At 38.5% G+C, this 23,406-nt stretch overlaps 2 protein-coding genes across 3 annotated transcripts; both read right to left on the bottom strand.

The window, feature by feature from the left end:
* Positions 1-2,686: 2,686 nt before the first annotated feature.
* Positions 2,687-13,515, bottom strand: LOC144656678 (cationic amino acid transporter 4-like). Of its 2 annotated transcripts, none has more exons than XM_078516920.1 (4): positions 13,387-13,515; positions 9,118-10,309; positions 5,261-5,858; positions 2,687-4,318 (listed from the first exon to the last, which is right to left on the bottom strand). In XM_078516920.1, the coding sequence occupies exons 2-4, from the start codon at positions 10,249-10,251 to the stop codon at positions 4,182-4,184; spliced, it is 1,869 nt and encodes a 622-aa protein (XP_078373046.1). In that variant the 5' UTR covers positions 10,252-10,309; positions 13,387-13,515; the 3' UTR covers positions 2,687-4,181. The 2 variants fall into 2 exon arrangements, with proteins under 2 accessions (XP_078373046.1, XP_078373047.1); XM_078516921.1 differs by lacking the exon at positions 13,387-13,515 and adding an exon at positions 11,456-11,616.
* A 3,144-nt stretch (positions 13,516-16,659) lies between these two features.
* LOC144656683 (cationic amino acid transporter 2-like) lies at positions 16,660-22,992 on the bottom strand. The gene is made up of 4 exons (XM_078516926.1): positions 22,838-22,992; positions 20,092-21,233; positions 18,127-18,694; positions 16,660-17,586 (listed from the first exon to the last, which is right to left on the bottom strand). The coding sequence occupies exons 2-4, from the start codon at positions 21,229-21,231 to the stop codon at positions 17,447-17,449; spliced, it is 1,848 nt and encodes a 615-aa protein (XP_078373052.1). The 5' UTR covers positions 21,232-21,233; positions 22,838-22,992; the 3' UTR covers positions 16,660-17,446.
* Between the last annotated feature and the right edge of the window lie 414 nt (positions 22,993-23,406).

Raw genomic sequence — 23,406 nt, forward strand, 5'->3', positions numbered from 1 at the left:
GAGGGCTTAATATTGGAAGACCTTTTGAGTCTGAGTTGAAGGGGGAGGGGGTGGTAGGTTATTTTCAGACGGTTCAGTATCTCAATTTTGTAGTATTTCCGCTGGTCGGAATCCAGGAGTATCAGCAGTTCGTACAATGCTGTTGAAAACCAACGTTTGAACAACCTGGGCAGAAGAAATCTTTTATCATTGCATAAATCACATATACAGTAGAATCCCGATTTCTCGAAGCAATTTTCGTTTGCCTTGGATAGAACTTCTCTGAAATTTTACCCCCAATTTCTCGAAGCAATTTTCCCTTCCCCTGGTGGTTTGAGAATTCGGGATGCTACTGTAGTTAAATAACGGAAAATGATACCAATATACTTTTAATAGTTTAAAATGTCTTGAGATTTAGCCTGATTAAGCTAACTATTAAAATCTTCAAAGAATGGGCAAATGGATCTGTTGCAGAAATTATGCAGGAATTTTTTTTTATTTTATAGCGTTGATAAAAATGGTAGTCTCGATCAACAGTCGTTTTTGGAGTCTGGTTTTCAATATCCTCCAAAGAATACACAGCAGGCTCATAAAACGGCTAGAAATTGAGCCTGGTTAAGAAGAGAAAACCTCTTTGAATGTAGCCTGTTCTAGGCGTTCTGTTGGTTAGGGAGCAGCGTGAGGAAAGGGAAGTCTGATAGCCGAGAATTGGTCAAAAGTGTAACAGATGAAAAAAGATGCTTGTTTTTTCACCGATAGCTGAGAATCTGCAAAATTTAATGGTAGCTCAGAAATGGGCTGAAATTTTAACTGACTGTTGAGAAATGGCGGAAAATGTATTTGCATACCCACTCACAGAGCTTTACCAATCTTTTTGGTATTTACGTTTGCTCGGCTTTTATAGAGCAGTTTTCAATTGACTGTTGTAAAACCAAAACCAAAGTAATAACTCTGGCCAACCACAAAGGACACAGACAATCCAGTGAACCAATCAAAACTGCAAATGCATGTAGCTGGCGCGAAGCGTGGGAAAACGTGCGCGAGCGAGCCACGATTGGTTTTGATTTTACTCCTGATTGGCTGAGAAAGTGGCGCGAGATTTTTAAGCCAATCACTAAGCGTAGTAATGCAAAACCAAAGAAAACGCAATTTAATTTTGACAATCAAGTGAAAACCGCTCTAAAAGCACTTGAAATGAGTTACAATTAGTTTTGGCAGTGCACTGCTTTACATTCTGGGCACAGTTGGATTATTCGTCTTTTTTTTCAATATATTTTCTTAGTCACACTCTTTCTCTTCAAAGAAGAGAGAGAAAAAAAATGGCACGTTGCGAACGGGACTTGAACCCGCACGGGATTACTCCCACAGACCCCTCAACTCTGCGCGTCTACCAATTCCGCCACCGCTCCGTGCCTGGAATAATGTCAAAAAAATTATTATTTGTTCCGAGCGGTTTCAGCGTCCTTGACAACCGTTGTCAGGTGCGCTCGTCCCAGAGAGACTTGTGCGATTGTTTCGCTAAGCCTTTGATGAACTATTATGGCGAGAAACAACTTGTAAAACATTCGGTCAGTTGTGGTTTGGCAGTACCCCAGCATAGTCTCGCCAAAAACAGCAGTTCGAGTATAGCAACATCAAATAATCCACCAAAATTTTACTTCCTGGTTTTAAAAATGCACGTCTATATGTTGTGGAAAAGATAAACAGTCAGTTGGAATGCAGGTTGAACTCGTAACTAGTGTAAAATGATTATATGTAAAATTATCTGGATGGAAAATTTGGCATTTTATAATGAATCGGCCCTCAATAAGATAGCCTGCGAATACAGCCGCCTCTCATTCGCGTCCCGCAACGAAGAGCGTGTTTCCTCTTCGTTGGGCGGCTATTAATAAGAGTATCGAATGGTGTTTGCGAGCATGCGAGCACTGCGGTTTTTTGCGAGCACAAGCAGTGCATCAGATTTGTCCTGCCAGCAGCGTGCAATCTAAAAAGATACAATAGCAAGCAGCGGGAACTTCGTAAATTTTTAACTATCAGTGCTCTTTTTTTTAATTTCACACGTTTTCACTAGAGTGTGCCGAAAAAGTGATCACAAATTTCATTTCTGGGAGCTCTCTCTCCCATGTTATTCTGATCTGTAATTTGATGTCCCATGCGTCTTAAGCCCTTACTATTGCTTTCTGTAAATCTGCATTCTCTTTTTAACTTATTGAATTGTATATTCGATGGCATAAGACCATACATAGTGCCTCATTACAATATTCTGTCTTTATGAGTATGTTCTTTAGTTGTGCCAGTTTTTCGGCCTTCGTATGACACATTCATAGGAGTTCGTGCAGAGATACAGTCCGATCCTCTTTTTACAGGACGCTCAGCTCAGCATTTACGTCTCTACTAAAAGGTAGTCTTGGTCTAATAAGTCGTTTATATTTAGCTATGTGGAACTTGTGTTCTACATAGGTCGATCTTATTGTTTGGGAAACAATTAACGATTCTATATTTGCATGTTTATAAAACCAAATTGATTGCAAGGTTGGTACAACGGCAGGAGGGCAAGATTTATTGGCCAATATTTCAACTAGCAGAGCTAGTCTTCTTCTTCTTCTGACCCTGAAGAAGGCTAGCTCTTGAACAAGAGATCAGAGAATCCAAGCAGTTTTTTCTTCGTTGCGTGGTCCCCTGCATCCAAACTGTTTTTGTGTTTGCATGTTGTTGTACGTAACAGAATGCGTTATCATGACGGAAAACTATCGTCGGTTCGGTACCAAAGAGAACGAAATTCAATTACACCATTCTTAATCCATTATATACAAACATCTTTATTGTAAAGATTTAACAACCTCTTTTAAAAGACCAAAATAAGAATTATAAATTTACCTCGGCTATAATCAAACTTGGTTTCCCATTTTTTAGCTATTTTTATTATGTATAGTTCGGTTAATCTCGGAGGGAACATAAATCATGAGATAAACTTTGCCTCCTCCCTAATACGTTTGAAATCTTCAATTAAAACCTGTTGTTTTTACCATTCAAATCATTCAAGCTATTAAAAGGTACTTTTATGTAGAACTCCATTATCTTTAAAATGGAACTTAGGCTCTAATATTAATATTGTTCTTGTGCACAACATTCGCCAACATTTAAAAAAGGTCAAAAGCATACGTCTAACTTCAAAATACTTTATGATCGAGATATATTGCGTTATCCCGATACTGACTGTTTCAGTGGGGTGGTTATTAATATTTTGCCTTTTTTACGACAAACGGCTGTATTCTTTCCGCAACGGTTAACAGAAGTGTTAAAAATAAATTTCCATGGTTTTCAAAGTTAAAAATTAATTTCCGTTGTTGTAAAAAGTTTAAAGTTAATTTTTGTTGCTGTAAAATGTATTTTAAGGTCCTAGGACCATTCCGGGATGAAAAAGTAATCTAGCTTGTTTTACTTTAAATTATTTTCTCTAATTTTCACGAGCAAGTAAAGTTTCTGGTCAAATGACCCTTTTCCGAACTTTTTGGCTTGGCCGTTACGGTTAACATATTTCACGGCTTATAATTAGTAACGGTTATTTGTTTTTTAATTTTTACGGCTAACGACTAAATTTTTAGCTATTTTACAGCTAACGGTTAAATCCAGACCCTCGATACTGACCGTGAATAAACATCTCATTTACACGATATTTGTTAAAAGGTAATTTATGAAGACCGAACGTCATCATGAGATTGACGATGACCTGACTGAAAAACGTTCGGTTTTTGTTAATTCTAAAATGTAGTTTACACCCGGACACAGTGTTACATTGCGTGATATAAACAAAACAAAAAAAAAAAACAAACAAAAAAAAATACTGCGTATGTCCGGGCCTGTTGCCTTATACGTACATAAAAAGAACATATCAAAATGAAAAATGCGCCTGATGGTAGTATAATGTTTCCATACGTTTCGGGGCTACTGCCCCTTCTTCAGTGGAAAATGTGAGATGCCATCTAACAGAAATTCACGCGCACGTGCTGATTTCAGCAGTAGCCCCGAAACGTATGGAAACATTATACTACCATCAGACGCATTTTTCATTTTAATTATCGTTTTCAATTCAAAAGAACATATCCCCTATTAAAGCTGTATATGCACAGCCTTAAATCAAAACTATCAGATTTCATTAACACAGATTGTAAGTTTGCGTATGGTCCCTGTGCGCTTGTATATCAGTGTATTTGAGGTTTATTTACGACACTTTCGAAGTCTGGAGTCTCTGTTATGAAGAATTCTCCTTCTTGTTGATCGGCGGGTCTGATTGCCTCCGTGCTGTGTTGGTATCCATAGCAGAAGTACAGAATAAAACCTGGGGAAAATCACATTCATTTCAACGATATGGTTAGGTTCTGTCAAGGTCATTCAGATCCACCTTAATTTTCATAAATTTAAGGTGGCTCTGAACTCTATTAACAAAATGTCTTCCCGGCACGTGAGGCAAATATATCAAAAGAAAAGCTTTTAGGGTGTAGTCATAAGCAGTCATTTTAGGGTGTAGACCCATTTTTGACACCATCTAGGCGCCTTATTTTGTTCACTGATAAATTCCCCGCACGTTTATGCGTAAGATTCTTTATCAACATCATCCAACTACCTGGGATAGAATGCCAATGATATTAAGGTCCAATTTTTTGTAAGTCACCAATTCAAATTACCGGGTACACACGCTAAGTATAATGCCACATTCTCAGAACACAAATACTCTTGGGGGTGAGTTGTGGATGGAGAATTCAAATTATTATTTCAAACTTTAAACGAAAGTGTCATGAAGGCAAAGATTGTGGTAGAGGAAGCAGAAATGAAGTAACTAAGTAAACACTTCCTTAAAATCTTAAAATTCTTCTCGATGTTTTCTGGATCCTTTCCATGTTGTTTTTCACGTGATGTCCGATAGCCGATCCTTTATGTTCTTTGATGCGCTAGTGCAAGTGTCAACACGAATAGCCGACATAATCTGCATCACACAGATCACACTTAAAATAATACACAGCGCTTTGTTGGTTTACAATGGGTGGTTTCTGTTCCTTCACTTTAATTGTGTCTTTAATCTTACTGCTGAAAATGAAGAATTTTAAGATTTTAAGGAAGTGCCAGGGCAAGCTTGACTGATTGATTTTTGAGATGTTTTTTTTATAAGACTCTTGAAACCGAAGTAAACACTTAACGGGGAAAATACGATTACTGAAGAACCAGATTAATATATACAGATTAATACAGGCCTTTTATAACAAGAAATGTCTGCAACACTTACCTAAGGTCATCCAAACAGCAAAGCGAACATAGGTCATCCACTCTAGATTTGCCATCAACACAGCATTGATAAAGATGGTTATTGCTGGAATGTATGGAACCCCAGGGACCATAAATGGAAACGTGGCAGAGTTCCTGGGCTGAAGCTGAATGGCAAGAAGTGATATAATAATTGTCCCTGAAGACAAACAAACCAGGAAAATCGCCCACCACACTCTGTCAGAGATACTATCAAACGAATGTGTGAGAACGAGTGCCAGGCAAGCAATACCAGCTACTAAACTAAACACCGACAAGTTAACACAGAACGCCGTGCTTTCATTTGCTTCTCTTTTGGAACCTTCCTGGTTATCATTTGACGGTTCATCCTCGTCTGTGATTGGTTGGTAGGCTGCTGTCCGGGAAACATCCACAGTCGAGTCATGTTCAGGCCCATTAGATTTCGAACAGAGGTTTAGAAGCCAGTTCCCAGTCCTCGCCCTTGCTTTGCCAGCGGTGTCTTGGTAAACGCTTTGGACTCCAGGCTGATAGCGACTCACAAGGACTGAGATCGCGACCATTGTGTACGCCAGCAAGGTTCCGATGGAAAGAAGTTCCACCTACGTAAATAAATTTGCTTTAAGTTAGAATAAAACGGTGCGCTAAAAGACGTACTGATGGCTTATTAGGGGATTTTTATGTCATATTCATTGATGTCAAAAGTGGAAAACAGTTAATTAAAATGACATGGAATCAACAGTTACAAATACAGTAAACACCCACATATAAGATCACATGATTTCGGAGGTCAGGCTGATCGGGTTCTTATTTAATGGGTGCTTAGTGACAAATCAGCCTCAAAGTGTTCTTAAATTTCTATATTAGTAATACTACCCAAAAATGCCCCCAGATGCAAATAAATATTCTTTGATTTTAATGATCACTATCAATACTGTATCATTGTAGAAACATCAGTACAGTACAGCTGATAGCGTCATGACTGCCATATAAAATCATTTGTTTTTTTATGTAATTTTGATACTTTTTCCATTTTTAACTCGGAAAATTCCGAGTTTTGGTGAGTGGGCCCGATTTCACTCCTTCCCTCCTTCACTCGATTCCTGTAAACATTTTAATTGAATTAATTAATTAATATCAAATTGAATTAATCAATTAATCTTGTGAAGCGGGTAGGGGGTTGGCTAAAATGTGAACTTTATCCGTGTTACTTTAGATGTAGTACACAAAGACTATATATTTGTTTCTGAAAACCGAATGTTCTCCTTGTGGTATGCATTCTTCCAGGCGTAGACCCAAGCACACGGAATTTTGTGCTGAACGCATGCGCATATATGAAGTACACAAAGACGATATATTTTCACCAAATCTTACTGAGAACTGGTTAAAATTCAACAAAATTTGGGGTTCGATTTATCGCCGAGTATTTCCGAAAAAAAATTAGATGGTACTAGAAAAGAGTTCAATTTGAATGAAATATTCATCTATAAGCCGAGCGGTCATCAACAAACGAAAATTAACAAGCGTTTGTATTTATTCTTGGTCATTACCTTTTATTTTAGTGGCGGCTCCTTAAAAGCCATTTGGTTTAACGAAGCAACGTTAGGAATGAAGTTTTTATTCGTCTTTTCTTCGCTATTTAGGCTGGAACTCGTCCTCCATCAGCTCGCACTGGAATATTATTTGTTTTGTTTGCGTATGAGATCGTCTTTTGAACTGACGAGGGAATTCGAAATCCCGCATGTCGTAAACAATGTCCTCGCAATCTCTTCTACAATAATTATTTCTGCCTGAGACTGTTTCTGTTCCTTTCCTTCTGTTCCTTTCTTTAAGTTTAGTTAATTTGCAGAGTCACTGCTAACGTGACTTTTCAAGAGAAGAAGGGTCAAGAAGGAATCGATCTATTTGACTAGTTGTCGCGACACCAGAAACTGGCCAATCAGAAGCGGTCGTTCTCACGCGCTTGGTAAACATTGTAACACGATCTGACAGAAATCGGCTGCATGTAATATTTTTGTTCAAAAGCGAAAACTTAAAAATACCACGACTTCTCTGCTAAAAGAAACCACTTCAGAAGAGTTTGATTGAATTGAGGATACTCGACAAATACTGGTAGTAGCACATGTTTCGTTTTGGTGACATTTAAAGTTCACCCGCTTGACCTGCTTGATCTTTTCGCTGGCGAATTGCGACGAACTGAAGATTCACTGAATCATCAGGAATCATCCCGTATTCTCTGCAATTTTGCAGTTGTTCTGAACTGTTTCTACCTCGGCAACAACTTTCAACTTGAACGTTTCGTTGTTATAAAACCAGTAGCTTTTGGCATGATGATCGATAACTGCTTAATTCTTCTAAAGAATGCGTGATTGTTTGAGATGGGATTCTGAACTCAGGTGAATGTTTTGTCACGCTTGGATACGGTTCTATTCAGTAAATTTATTCTTTGTCAGTGATTTGTTGTTTTTCAATTACATAGTTGTAATTTAACGATATGTTGATTCGCTGCGTGTGGGCTGTTTTATAGCTTGAAGGAAAAATTGGGTCTAGCTTATAGCTGAGTGGGACGATTAAATGCAGAGGGCCACACAACGTTAGGAAGACTATGGCACAATTGTTGTCGGATCTCACGTAGCTTGGAGATGCATGTACTAGAACTCACTCGAAGTGTATAAAACAGTAATTTTAAATGCACGGCTAGTACGACGACACTTGTGTTGGACAATTTATTTGGCCGATATTTCGACTAGTCAACTAGTCTTCTACAGGGCCAGAGCACTCCAGCTCTGGCCCTGTAGAAGACTAGTTGACTAGTCAAAATATCGGCCAAATAAATTGTCCAACACAAGTGTCGTCGTACTAGCCGTGCATTTAAAATTACTGTTATAGCTGAGTGATTTGGGTTTATTTTTTGTCAGTTTAACTGGTTCCAAAACCTTCAAAAACAAAAAGGAAAAATAAAAAGAAAGAAAACAATTTGCAACCGATGGGAACTCTATCACTTGCCCTTTCGGCCTGCTCTCGATGAGCAGCTCGATGACAATGAAACTAAGTGAAGTGAACTGAATTGTGGAAAGTTAAACATCATTTGTTTTAGCAAATCTCTATTTGTCAGTTTGTTGTTTTCAATTCTTGTTTCATAATAAATTTTCCGAGTTTAGTGGCTCGTAGCCACTTTGAATAGTTATTTAAAAACATGCTAAATTTTTCAGGCGGATCTTGTTTTTATAAAAATGGGGCTTATTGGCCAAATTTCAGCCTGGTGTTCTTAATCTATCTATTTGTTCTTATACGCGGGTGTTTATTGTACAGTAAATGCAAAAGAGGATTAATAAAATATATTTTTTGAATAGGCCAGGAATTTGATAGGGTCAAAAATAGCCATCCAGACGAATGTTTTAATAACATTAGCCCAAAACAAAAAGGTGCTGTCATTTTGTACAATGCTTAACACCAAAAAATTGCCTCTCTTTCCCTGATAGATTAGGATCCCATGTTTTTTTTTTGTGCGGGGGGGGGGGGGGGGGGGGTTGTGTGTGTGTGCGTGTGTTGGGGGGGGGGGGGGCGATCAATTCGAACATGCTGTAGCTTCATTACAAACAGTCATTTTTCCCGGAAATGATTAACTTTGAAACCTGTTCAGCCTAACTTTTTTTCATAAGCCCATATCGCAATCCGTTTTAATCTTTTTCAAATACTTATACGGTCAATCCGTACTTTCTTTCTTATTTGCTGCATTATTGAAAAGTTCGTTCACTGTTCTGAGTGGTTATTTTTTATATTTCACCTAATTTGGCGGTCATTTTCGTATGTTTTAATTTGGCTAAAATCTGTGACACATTTCCTTTTAATAAAACTTACCAGTTGATTAATATCGAAGATCATTGCCAACAGCGCAGTACCACATCCTGCAACGATCGTCGCTCTTATTGGTGCGTGGGTCTTGTCACTAACATGGGAAAACCATCTGAACAACAAGCCGTCTACAGACATGGAGTAGACAATTCTCGACGGAGAGAACACGGTGGAAACTAAAGCACTGATAGTCGCACATATTCCACCGACAGCTATGATGTCTTTGGCAGCCGGAAAGTTGCCTCGTGCAAACGCTTGAGCTAAAGGTGCGAAGGGGTCGAGCTTGTGATATGGTAACATAAGGGTGAGGACGGTTGCCACGCCGAAATACGCCATTGTACTGATCGTTACGATAAGGATCAGCGACAGTGGAATGTTTGTTTGTGGATTAACGGCCTCTTCAGCGGCAGTCGTGACGACATCAAATCCAGCAAACGCGTAAAACGCACTCGCTGCTCCTCGCAGGATACCTCGAGTGCCATATGGAGCAAAATCTTTTGTCCAGTTTTCAAAATTGGCAAAAAAAAGTCCGTAGATAATCATGAAAAAGATGACGAGAAAGTTCCCGACTGTTACCACTTTCTGAACATTTGCGGATAAACGGGTTCCTAGGCATACGAGTATCACCACCGCTACCACTAAACCGAACGCAAGAAAGTCTGGGAATGGGCCAATTCCAGGATGATTCCAAGTGGCAAGATTCATGAAGAAATGGTAAATTTCTCCCCGAAAGATGGCGTTGATATACTCACTGCACGCCCGAGCTAAACTGGCACCAGCAATTATATACTCCAAAACAATATTCCAGCCAACAATAAAAGCCCATATTTCACCCAGGGCCACATACGTGTAAATATAAGCCGATCCGGCCTTTGGAATACGACAGCCAAACTCGGCGTAAAACAACGCGCAGAGCAAGCCCGAGAGAGCTGCTAAAAGGAAAGATAGAACAACGGCAGGGCCTGCGATGTCACGTGCCAACTCCCCAGTTACAACGTACAATCCTGCACCAACGACTGTCCCCACCCCTAGAGAGGTTAGGTCTATGGTTGTGAGACATCTTCTAAGGAGGGAATCGCCGAGGCAGACTTCATCGGACTTCTTACGAGTTAAGTTGTCACGCAATCTCTGACAGGCCATTTGTGGAAGAACAATCGTTCAAGTCACCTTTTGGAAATCCGTTTCTGCGACGGTGTGTCTGCAATTGAAAAGATTATTAAGCCTTGTTAATAACAACTGAAATGACATTGTGCAAATTTTAACAAACAGAACTTTGCATGTAATTAGCTAGCACCGGCGGAAAGAGTCTTTCCGTTTCCGTTTGATCGAAAACCCTAATGAGATGTGCTGGGGGTAGGGCTACTATGTCATACGCAGCTGCGTATTACAAAAACTTTTGAAACCCATGCTTTGGGGTAATAAATATCCCATTTCTCTTTACAAAATCATCAACCTACCCTCTCAGAATAAACATATATCACAATTAGTAGGGAGTATTATTATTATTATTATTCTGAAATTAGGATTCTTTTTGTTTGTCAATAATTGTAAATGTTTGTTAACAACTGTTTTTTGCTGACCCATTTTATTCTTGTACTTTACTTATTTTAACTCATCAGATCTCTAGCTAGTGATTGTGCTTTGTTTAACACGTCAGAATTAGTCAAAATGTTATGATTTAAACGACCCTTGAATACCTTAACTGAATATTCATATTAAAAATTCACATCGCCAATTTTGAATATATTTTTAACGCAATAAAACTACCATTACTGAAAACTCGCGGCTAGCATGCTTAGAATAATGATCTAGAAAGGCACCGTTAATAATAATATTTGTTGATGCCAGAAAAAAAAAGCAAAGCACTGTGAGTGTAGAGTCTGTAGACTTCTAACCGGCCGATGGCATTAGCATTCCATTTGTTTTCTTAATAGCAATTCACCGCTCAAAACTGATATAGGCGACTGCCTAGTTTAAGTCGGGGAGCCGGCTATGGCGTGCCATTGAGTTGAGAGAGAGTTTGTGGAAACTGGTGCTGGCTACCACACTCTCTATAATAAAATAAACACATTGAAAGAAATGTGAGGAAAATAAATGGCCCTTCAATGATAAGATGAATTAATTAAAATTTGAACTGCTTCTGATCGCGTTGTCAATTGTAGGTTCTTACTGATCGATATCGTTTCAGAGATACAGCAATTTATAATTGATCTTGGCTCGCACTACAACTAAGTCGAGCCTTCTAGAATTTTAAATTTTCTTTTAAATTTCAACTAGCAATTCATAGCAGCTATGTATAATTATGTGCAGGACAGAAACTCAACGAATTGCTTTCATTGCTTACCTTTTGAATAAAGATAACGAGATGTGACACTGGAGTCGCATGTGACACTGGAGTCGGAGGGAGAATTAAACCATCATCTTGGCGCTTTAAGGTCGTTAAGTGGCTAAGAGCTGACTTAAATGAGCTATTTCTGACGCGTTCCTCAAGAGCGAGCAAGACGTCAATTTGCGCGCTTCTCAAGTCATTATGCAAATATATATGTAATGTTTTTGGCGGGTACAGGACATTCTTGTAACGTTTGACTGATTGCCATAGCGTGATTTAAATAACAAATTTTGAGACAAAATTGAACGTGTTACTTAGAAAAAGTCTGTAATTAGGCACTTTCCGTGTAAATTTGGGGCACAACACCAATTACTTTCGTTTTCTGTTGTTCAATCCTGAAGGGCTTCTTGTGTAGTAAGTAAACAGATAATGTGAAAGCTATGGGTCGCAATTGAAACTGCGTGGGCGATAATAAGGAGCAGCCATACCTACAACACCCAACAAAAGCGGTTTCTGTTCTTTTACCATTTTGTAAAAGATTGCACCACTTCGCGCTTTCTACAAAAATTCTAAAATTAACAATCAGGGCGCACTGAAGTAAAGCCGTAGGTGTTGTATGTGAGGATACTGGCTCTATCGGAAGATTTTGAATCCTTGGGTGACTTGTTTTGTATGTATTCTAGACTCACTGGAATCTTAGGTATCACTGATGTAATACGACTTATGCTAGTTAACAGTTTATTCAATCCGCGCCGATTTTGTTTATAGTTTAAATTGCGTGAACAATACTGGTTCTCTGTCTGAAAAAGACAATACCATCTTTCGACAATTTGAATATTTGCTTGAAGAATTTCCATATCAATGTGTCTCCTGATGCATTAAGAAATTAAATAAGCAAAACTCAATTAAATATTCACTTAGTCTGCAATGGGAAACTAAACGAGACATACCCTGAACTATTTTCCTATTTTAGCAATTTCACTTCCAAAGTTTACTGAATTAACCGGAGCTTCCAAATCTTAAATCCAACAAACGTAACATATGTAAACATTATACTTGGCAAATTCTTACAACTTCACCTAACGGTGATCGCCGATAACTGTAAAATCGCATATTTATAAAAACAAACCTATGGTACCTCAACTGTCACTTGAACATATTCTTAGATAAGGTGTTTCGTTGAGCTACTGTTAAAGGACCTGGTCAATGGAAAAATTGTGAAAGTTCGATCACAGCACACATACAGTTTTTTTATTTATTTATTTTTTAATTATTCGATTGATTTTTACTAACATGCATGTGCATTTCGAGCCCTCACAACAGAGCATGTTTCGTTAGACCAAGTTAATTTTAAGATTTTAAACTTATGACACAAATGTTACAAAACGTTAAAATTAACTTTCACTTGTGAGAAATTTCAAGTTAATAAAACATCGTAGCTGAAGCAACCTTGTACACCAAAAAGTCTTATATCATGTTTAACTAAAGATTGTTTAATCATGGATAATATTTGGTGTGAACGAGAAATAGAATTTCTGCACTAATTTCAAATGAAATTCAGGATTTTTAGAAGACAAAGTAAAACACGATTTCCATAAGTCTTTAAAATAGGAATTAGACCATGTTTCGTTTGAATGCAAGGTAAGATTTACTGACACGCTAAGATACATCTGGTGACAAATGTTTCGTCTCAAAGACGTCACGACACCGTACATTTTTCAAAAGGCCAGATTGAGAACCATTAAGATGGAGTCAAACTTAGCTTAAGTAAGAATAGTCACTGAAAGTTTATCAGAAATATATCCTCTTCGGAGAATATAAAAGCGTTTCAATAAAGTAGTTCACAAATCGTCCATCCGTGGAGAAGATATCTTGAATAGAGCGTTTAGCAGAATCAAGGGAAGAAGAGACTGGAAGATTCGCCACAAAAACTTACATTACCTTACCTTAAGTCGGCGAAAAGGTAACACTCAGGTCAGTGGGAAGGTTTTTCTTGGAGTAAGATCGATAGCTATAGAGACTGTAAGTTCAACTTGGTTAATTAATTTCCAAAGCGAACACCGGCGAACAGCACGATACAATCCAGTCTCTTCTACATAATAAGGCGTTGGTTTACCTCGATTCATTGGTTTTGATGAAAACCATAATTCGTTTATTGTGTTTGACAAATGATGCGCTTAAGAACGCAGCCATTTTGCACGAGAAATACATACTGTGAAATTAATTGATTGTATTTTGCGCGAAACAATTCACGGCGATCTTCAACCAGTCTTATGGTTTCGCTTTTAGGAATTGTGATTTTTTAAAGGAATTATACAGTGTTGGGATAATTCAGCAAAAACAAACATCTCCCAGAAGATTTCCGATGATCGCCATAGATTTCCGAAGATTGTCTGAAGATTCCCAAAGATCCGACGTGGTCTTTAAATACCTCTGATGATCTTCCGGAGATTTCCAAAGATTGTGGAACTTTATTAGAGGGTTTACAAATATCTGCGGAAATCTTCCAAATACTGTCCGAAGATTCTTTGAACAATAAATATTTTTTAAAGATAATTAATAATTGTAAATTTGATTCTTTAGAGAACGGATTTCAAACGGTTGCCTTTCGGGTAAAGAGAGCGCTAAATTATTAGATAGCAAAACACGGCTGACATAATACGAAGCTCGTGCATTTATTTTCCAAGATGCAATGCAATGCCGGGTTACACGTAGCCTCGCATTTGGGAAACGCCGCACCTTTCACATTTCCCAAATACGTGTCCAAATGCGCGCAAAAAACTAAACAGGCGCCTCCCACGCAGGCTAGTATACACGTGACAAGTTAAGAGTGACTTTTACGAACGGCCGAGCAAGAATTTGATTTCTTGGCAGAAATTGGATAATCGATTTTTCTTCGTTTTTTGCTCATTATTAGCTTTAAGGTAGATAAGAAACCTGATGTAGTTTGTTTCCCCTAGAGGTCTTCTAATTTTGAGAAAACAAAGAAAATCCATTTCGGTGGACGAAGTCACAAATTTCCTAACTTTTAAACCCGAAATTAGCTATTATGAAGACTCCTCGCGTTCGCTTACAAAACCGCGCAGAGAAATTTGGTCACTTTCTATCTACATAAAAACTCTTTTTCTTTCGCTGGAATATAATTTCAGGGCTTTGTCGCAACTCTTCCAACTGAAAAAAATGAACTGACGAGGAATGCTTTTTACGATAACAAAAATTTGAATGAAATAGTAATTTTCAACGGCAGTATTTAGCATGTGGTATAACATTAAATTTTTTCAATTCTCGCTCAAACATGCATACAGATATTCTTATTAAACATACCTGAGAATTGGCTCGGGTTATTGGAAAGATTCTCACTTAGAGGGCATCAAACTTCGGCAAATTTTCACAGCATGACCGTAAACTGTGTAAATACTTCTAATTGCCAAACGCCACGATAATGAATGTTTTAACCCCAAATGCTCGTCTTTCCTTCTTCTTGCCGAATGTTCCATTGCAAAATTCCCTTTTCAACGAAAGAGTGAGATAAAAAAGCCAACCTGGGTCAATTAAGGTCCATTTTGATCGCAAAACCTCTTCCATTTTGCTACAAGATTAGATTTGTGACTTACGTGACATAATACACGTGACATGAAACACGATATTGTGACGTAAGTGAGTCTGCGCAGTAAGAGCTCTGGGGTCGAGAATGTCACGGAGTTAAAATAACGCAAAACAGTTCTCCAGCACCGACAACGCAGTTTGAGGAAGCAAATTGAGCGTTCTGGCGTTCTGTACACACTTTCGTCAAGAGAAAAGAACCACGATAAAGGACAATTGCTAAGGATGAAGATGCAAAAGGAATTTCGCGCTTAACAGTTGCTTTGTTGCATTTTGGAGCCAAGAAATGTTTAGCTGTAAGTTAGGCTATTTTGATCGATATCACAACATTTTGTGGGACTACGATGCATTGATAAATATGCTGCCTTCAACAACCCAAGCAAATTCTCAGGTATGTCTTAGATAAACATTTACATGTGTGTTTAAACGACAATTGAGGAAATTTGGAGTTATACCACATAATAAATAATTCCGTTGAAAACTGCCGTTTAATTCGACTTTCTAGTATCGTGAAAAGTATTCCCCACCTTTTTAATTATTTCAGTTCGAAGAGTTTTGCTTAAGCCCTGAAATTATATTTTAGCGAATGGAAAAGAGTTTCTCTGTTGATAGAAAGCATCCAAAGTTTTCAATGTGGCTTTGTTTGTGAACGCGACGAGAGTTAACGATAGCGAATTTCGGGTTGAAAATTGTGTCACTTTGAGGCTCCGATCACGAAAACTGACTTTGGTTTTTTTCTCGAAATTAGAAGACTTCTGGGGGGAACAAAATACATCAGGTTTCTTATCTACCTAAAAGCTATTAATGAGCAAAATAATGAAGGAATTTGATTTTTCAATTTTCTGCCAGTGCAAGCGCGGTTTTTATTTAAAGTCCTTCTTAAGCTTTTCTTATTATAATTCTATTTTTTTGAAGGCAGGGGAGGGCATGTTGTATCTTGTTGAGTTTCTGATAGAAGAACATTAACTAAATTACGTATTAGTAATCATAAACTAATGATCGAACTGGGCAGATATAACAATACGCCCAGAGATAATAGGCTTTGCCCAGTCTGTGATTGTTATCAAACCGAAGATGAAATTCATTTTCACTTTTATTGTCCCAAATACGCAACAGTGAGAGATAACTTTTACAAGAAAATACAACCTTTCATCCAAAATGTTAGCCGGCTACCAGTGTCTGAATTGACTAGAATTAATGAACTCTTCCGATTATTTTGTGTACATGCAATTTATTAAATTTATATCATCTTGTTTTGATTCTCGTAACAAAAAGCTATCAATGTAATTAATTTAATATACCGTAGAATTCCGGTTATAAGCCCTGGGCTTATACAACTTCGTAAGGGTTTTTGGGTGGGTTTATAAGCGGAGGGGCTTATATTCGGGAGGGCTTATAAGCGGAAGGAGAAAAACGTTTCGAAAAGAGCCTCAGGAGTGTTGATCGAAATACGCTTTTAAGTTAAAACGCACAAAAAGCAACATTTAGCCCTGTTCAGTACTGTCATCCGGTAGAGGGGGGCTTATATCCGGGGGGGGGGGGCTTATAACCGGATGTATTGTTTTGTTTCCAAGTTGATGGACCTATAACCGGGGGGGCTTATAAGCGGTGGGGGGGGGGGGGCTTATAACCGGAATTTTACGGTATGTCCTTTTCATTACTCTATAAGTTGTACGCTTTTGCAATATTGTAACAAATAGGCATGCAAATAAGTCAAATAAAGCTTGTTGTTGTTGTTGTTTTCTTAATTTTTGCCCACTTTAAAACCATTAGCCTGCGAATACAGCCGCATTTCTTCGCTCCCGACTGGTTTGGCGTTTCGTTTTCTCTCTCGAAACGCCAAACCAGCCGGGAGTGAAGAGAGGTGGCTGTATTCGCAGGCTACAAAACTATCTCAATTCACAGATTTTGACCTCATGAATCATAGTTCATAATGTCCGAACAATTATTTTAGTTGTCTGCCGAATAGTCTGGTTTACAAGACGAACAGAGGCCGACGAGGCATCGGAAATTTCTCTCCTTCAGAAAAGAAGTATCTACGATAAAAGATGAAAGAAGGAAGACTCATGTAAAACGAAGAAAAATGGACAATAGGTAGTGGGAGATGATTCCTCGTACCCCCACAGGCAGACCACCCTATGCAGTTGAATCTCTGTTGACATACAAGGTCGCCGAACTATAGAAATTAAAAGACACCTATGGCGGCTATGAATAGAGCATTAAACATTATACATATCTAGGCTCATCGTGATCCGAATGCTTCAGTTCAGTTAAAGGAACTGTTAGTCGACACGTGTGTGGCATTTTTTCTGCCTTCTGCGCCTTTTAAAAGCGTTATTTCAATGAATTGCGAACTGCAACTGCGAACACATAGGGTGGTCTACCTGTGGTACCCCACTGAAGTCACTGTAGTTGAGGTTGAGTAATACTGTGTTGGATCTCTGGAGTCTCTTGTAACACGGTTGTATCTCCTTCTTGCTGATTGGTTGGTTTAATTGCTTCTGTGCTGTGTTTGTATCCATAAAACAAGTAGATAACGATGCCTGAGTAGAAAACAAAAAAGAAAGAAACACTATTAAATTTAATTGAATACAACTCGACAGTAAGCGAGAGCGAGCAGTCTGTTTTTATAGCATAAACCAGTGGCTGATCTATCGATACACGATAGAGATGGCGTAGTCAATCAGATGGCGACTTTACAAATAGTCAGCCAAACATGATGTAACTATGACTGAATGTTTAAGAAAATGAGAAATACTATGGAAAACGAGTTGTAAGCTAGAGTTTTTACAGGTGTTTCACTGGGGGTGGGGGGGGGGGGGAGTCAGGGGGCCTAAACTTCCCACTCCCCGTCTCTTTTACTTCCTGTTCCCGGCCCTTCTTTAGAACCTTCCAACTCCTGACACTTTTCCTATTGCAAATTAATGTTATGCAATGTTGCAAAATTTTTTCCTCATATCTCCCGGTTCCCGAAACGTTAAAAATCATACTTCACGCAGTTTCTTTCCCTGCTTCCTTTAGCTTCTTCTTTCTCCACCCCACACACAACAAAAGAACAAATCTGAAAAAATGCGAACTCTCACCTAACATCATCCACACGGCCAGGCGCATATAAGTCTTCCAATGCAGATTTGCCATCAACACAGCATTAATAAAGATGGTTAAAGCCGGAATGTAAGGGACGCAAGGGACCATGAATGGAAATGTGGCAGAATTCCTGGGCTGAAGCTGAATGACAAAAAGTGATAAAATAACTGTTCCCGAGAATAAAGTCATCAGGAAAATCGCCCACCACTTCGCTTTGTAGATCTCTTCAAACAAATATGTTAAGATTACTGCCAGAGCAACAAGACAAACTACCAGGAAGAACACAGCTAGTTCTGCTCGACTGGCTGTTCTTTCAGTGACTTCCGGTGAAGAATGATTGGACGAGTCTTCCTCATCTGTGATTGGTCGATATTTTATGCGTGACTGATTTCTTGGTTTTCCGTTTAAGTGGGAAAGAAGCTTCTGAAGGTAACTTTGAGTCTTGTTTGCTTCCCTTTCTTCACATTCAGGCACGCTTTGAATTCCGTGTTGAAAGCGACTCACAAGAACAGAAATGGTAACCTTTGTGTACGCCACCAGAGTTCCAATGGCAAGAAGTTCCACCTGTTGACAGAAACCCAAAAATTTACCATAAAAACCTCAAAACAATAGATTATGATAAATATATATACCACACATATCACATATCACATATCAACCTAGTAAATGGCCCAGCTCACCACGAGTCTCTCGTAGCTCAGTTGGTTAGAGCGCTCAACCGGTATCTGGGAGGCCATGGGTTCGATTCCCGTCGGGGACTCAGAATTTTTCTTTGTCCCATGCTCGTGTCATTGTTGAAAAATTCATCTTCATTATATACACCTGATTGAAGAAAAGTCGACCCTGTGAAATGCATAAACCATAAACGATATGACTCTGGGTAGACAGCCTTGGTAAGCTTAGTCATATTTCTTCTATTGATAATCGAGATATTTTCTTTCTTTGAGAGCCTTAAAAGCGTGATTCATGCAAACTGTCTTGTCATCATGTTTATTCTGTCACAGACGACGATTATTTTTTTTCCAATTTCCCGGTTAACATTTGGGTCGCATCGTTCATGGTTTATGCTTTTCATGGGCCAACGATTCTTCAATCAGCTGTATATAAACAAACCAAAATTTAAAAGCAATCGTTTCGTAAAAATAAAAGATAATATATCATTTCAAACTGTTGGTATTGTAGGTTTATTTTCTGTAAAAACGTCGCGAGTTCTCGACGCACTTTGTTGGGAGTTATAACTCAAGTAGTGATGTTGGACGGAGTTCTGAAAAAAAACTATTTGTTTTGTGTCTGTTCAAAGGTCGGCCACGCAGAAATAACGTTGACTATCAATTGACTAATTTAATCAGTAAAGAACACTTCCAGACAATGTTTGATCGAGTCTAATTTATGCATGATCCTAAATTTTAATTTGGAGTAACGAAATACTGTATATGAAATGGATAAATGCTGAACATTCTTATTTTATCAGCTGGTTGACACGACTCGTTTGTGTGGGTGTTAAGGCCAGGAGGTTTACGCGAGCAATTTTTATTTAAAAACTTTTATTTGCTTGTGACGAGGAAAATTGGCTAATTTTCATATGACAAATATATTTGCTGAGAAGCTGGCGTGTTAGCTTTTATGTGACAAATAAAAGTTGTCCCATACGAAAAATTGCTCGTGTAGACTACTCGTCACATAAATTGTGGCAAATGTTGCGACAGCATTGCGTATTGCGTATGCGTCTCTGCATAACTCTGCTGCCCAAAGTCATTACTGGCACACTAAACTTTGAACTGTTGACAAATAATTATTCGATCAAATAAATTTGTCACATAAAAATTGCCCGTGTATACCCGGCTTTAATGCTGACCAATTTTGACAAATGGCACCGCAGACCGGTTGTTAAATCTATGATCCTAAATATAGCATAAAAACATTACGAAATATTTCGAAATATTATAACACTCTTATCTTACCAACTGATGAACGTCAAAAACAAGTGCTAGCAATGCTGTGAAAATCCCGGACAACACAGTTGCCCTGTGCGGTACTTGCGTTTTGTTGTGCACTTTGGAAAACCATCTAAACAGTAGCCCGTCAAGAGACATGGCGTAAACAATTCTTGAAGTGGAATAAACGGAACAGAATAGCGCACTGACAGTGGCACATAGACCACCACATACAATGATATATTCAGCGCCAGGAAATGTTGTTCGTCCAAAGGCTTCTGCTAACGGTGCGTACTGATCCAGCCTATTATAAGGTACCATGAGAGACAAAACTGCAGCCACGCCTACATAGGCCAGTGTGCTGACGGTAATGGTGACTAAAAATGACTTAGGGATATGTTTTTCGGGGTTTATTGCCTCCTCAGCGGCTTCTGCGACGACGTCGAATCCAGTGAAAGCAAAAAATGCTATCGCTGCTCCTCTTAGTACACCTAAGAACCCATGAGGCGTAAAATTATTTTTCCAGTGTTTAACGTTTGCGAAGAAGAATCCGAAAACGATCATAAAGAGAATGATTGCCAAGTTTACTACTGTAACTACATTGTGGAAATTTGTGGAGCTGCGAGCTCCTAAACACAAAATTGTCATTACTGCAAGCACTAACGCAGCCGCGAGGAGATCAGGGAAAGGTTGCTCACCTGGGATGCTCCAGTATTTTGACAAGTATTTTGTAAAGAAAGCGAACAATTTGCCATTAGTGGCGTAATTTATAAACTCACTGCATGTTCGGGCAAGGCTTGCCCCAGAAAGCAAAAACTCTAAAACAATATTCCAGCCAACAATAAAAGCCGATATTTCACCCAGTGTCGCATAAGTGTACATGTAAGAAGATCCACCATCGGGAAAACGGCTACCATACTCGGCGAATGAAAGCCCGCATAAGAACGCAGCGCTGGACGCTAGAAGGATAGAAAGAACGACCGATGGACCCGTAGTATCACGCACTAGCTGACCAATTGCTACGTACAAACCGGCACCAACAGTCGTCCCCACCCCGAGAGAGATAAGGTCCACGGCTGTCAGACATCTTCTGAGTGGAACATCTGGTAAGCACGCTTCTTGCGGTTTCTTGCGAATCAAGTTGTCAAGCAATCTCTTACAGATCATCTCTGGAAAAAAATTAGATTGCAAGTCAGTAATATTACTACAAGTTTCAGGATTTTGTGTGGCCAAAGGCGGAATGAAAGCTTCTTTGAACGTAGAATTAAGGCGAGGCTTGGCTTTGACATACTGTGCTCGTAAAAAGTAGCATTTTATGCAAATGGTAGTGCTCATGTTCTCTAACATTGTGCCATACATTATTATGCTAGTCTTTTATTTTTTTAACAAAATAGGCAAAATGCCCGAATTTGCCTGAAATTCTGCTGGCAGAGTTCATCCAAACCTAGTAGACAGGTTTTCGAAAAACATGGAACGGAAATGGAGGTCCAAGGGTAGTTCAACTTGAATTGATATAAACCGGTAAACCGGTCTAAACCATAGGAAACGCTTTCGTCTAAAATAGTTACAAAATTAATGTCGACTAACAGGCCGGGGTTTTGCTGTGCTTTCAAGATTGTTCAGAAGCGAACTTAAGTTAACAATAAAACATATTTATTTGGTTAGATATTGTCAAACTGTTTCCAACTACCTGCTTTATAGTTTCTCCCTCTTTATCGTATTGATTAAAACCGCTGACATTGTAAAGAAGTCGAGCAGCTACGAATTATGCGATAAAAATTGCTGGCTTGATGTACTTGCCACTTAGTTTTCTTAAAAAGTCAAATAAAAGGTATCGTTATAAGCGAGGGGGGGTGGGGGGGGGGGAGGGGGGCAAAAACGACAGCAGAAGTATTAATTTCCTTCTGGTGAGGCAGGAAGGAAGAACGCTCTATCAGGTCCTAGTCAACGTTCCAAATGTAAATAACTAATGAAGACAATTTTCTATTCGATTCTATATATAAATCATTTATAAACATTAAATTGTTTTAACTGAGTTGAGCTGCCTTATTTTTTTTGCTTTCTTCAAAACACTGCAATATTTCAACCAGATGAAATTATCATATTGAATTTTTATTTTGTTTAGTTTGCTTTTTGATTTCACGCTACGTTGGAACACAATTCAGAAATAATCATGGCGTTGCATAATTTAAAAATAATTTTAAAATTAATCAACGGCATTAAATCGCTGAAAGCTACCAGTACCTATCAAAATGCGCTGGTGAAATTCTATAAAGCAAAATATTTATATTTTTGAGACAGGGTTGTTAAAAGTCGTACGATAAAATCATTTTTTTAAAATCAGTAATAACATTCAAATATATCTTAAAGGCGCACTTAAAGGCGCATAAAAAGGTGCATCAGAACAACGAATATTCTTTCCAAGAGACAACAGAGACCTGTGCTTGATGATAAGTTTGATCACCTGTAGCCGCTGTTTAACTCCAATTTAGAACAATTTACGAATTCGTACGTATATATTAATCACGAGGAAAATTCAAAATTCATTTGACTTTTTCAGGATGATTTTATATATTTCTAGTTCATATTTTTTTTTATAAACGAACAACTTAACCCGACAATTTATTTCTCTGATAGCAGTGGTTTGTTGTGAGATAAAAGAAGTGTGGTCCTCCCCAGAGATCAACCATAGTTCGACTAAGAACTGTAATATTTATATAACTAAAATTCTGCTAAGTGAACCTTAACATACAGTTAAAATCAATGTGCTTACCGCGTCAACAGACCTAGCTTCGGCGCTGTAAAACCCATTCAAATGTCCAGTTCCATTCTTCAAAAAGAAATTAAACCTTTTTCAAGCTACCGTAGCTAAACATATGGCTAAGAGCCTTTCATATTAAAATAAACAAGCGCAATAACAAAAGCTTGTTTCTACTGACAAACGCGTTGGAAATTATTTTGGCGCAAACGATATAATTATGCTAATATATTATGAGCTGTCAACCAGAATTTTCTCGGACATGTCCCGTTGCCAAGTGTTCTTGAAGTACAGTTAACTCTCGCCTTGCGGACACCTTGTTATATTAATCGAACACCCCGTTACTACGGGCAGGAGTTGCAGTCCTGGCGAATAAGAATTACTGAAAATAACTCTCGCTACTACGGACATCCTTTATTACAGACACCAAATTATGTTCCTGAAGGTGTCCGTTATAGAGGGAGTTGACTGTGTTGAGACAAACACTTTCATTTGACATTTAAGACTGATCGACGCGTGTCATTTCCAGCTAAGAGAATTAAAAACTCGTTCTAACCTAAAGTACAGTTTTTGGCTCTTTAAAC

This window comes from Oculina patagonica, chromosome 6 (genome assembly GCF_052425735.1).
Source record: "Oculina patagonica isolate OP01 chromosome 6, crgOcupat, whole genome shotgun sequence".
NCBI classification, from domain to species: domain Eukaryota; kingdom Metazoa; phylum Cnidaria; class Anthozoa; order Scleractinia; family Oculinidae; genus Oculina; species Oculina patagonica.

Excerpts from the sequence above, each read along its gene's own strand:
- LOC144656678 (XM_078516920.1), bottom strand. The coding sequence starts at position 10,251 with ATGGCCTGTCAGAGATTGCGTGACAACTTAACTCGTAAGAAGTCCGAT. Across the intron at positions 5,859-9,117 it reads TCTTCGATATTAATCAACTG|GTGGAACTTCTTTCCATCGG; the intron begins GTAAGTTTTATT and ends TTATTTACGTAG. Across the intron at positions 4,319-5,260 it reads TGCTGTTTGGATGACCTTAG|GTTTTATTCTGTACTTCTGC; the intron begins GTAAGTGTTGCA and ends GATTTTCCCCAG.
- LOC144656683 (XM_078516926.1), bottom strand. The coding sequence starts at position 21,231 with ATGATCTGTAAGAGATTGCTTGACAACTTGATTCGCAAGAAACCGCAA. Across the intron at positions 18,695-20,091 it reads TTTTTGACGTTCATCAGTTG|GTGGAACTTCTTGCCATTGG; the intron begins GTAAGATAAGAG and ends TTCTGTCAACAG. Across the intron at positions 17,587-18,126 it reads GGCCGTGTGGATGATGTTAG|GCATCGTTATCTACTTGTTT; the intron begins GTGAGAGTTCGC and ends TTTTCTACTCAG.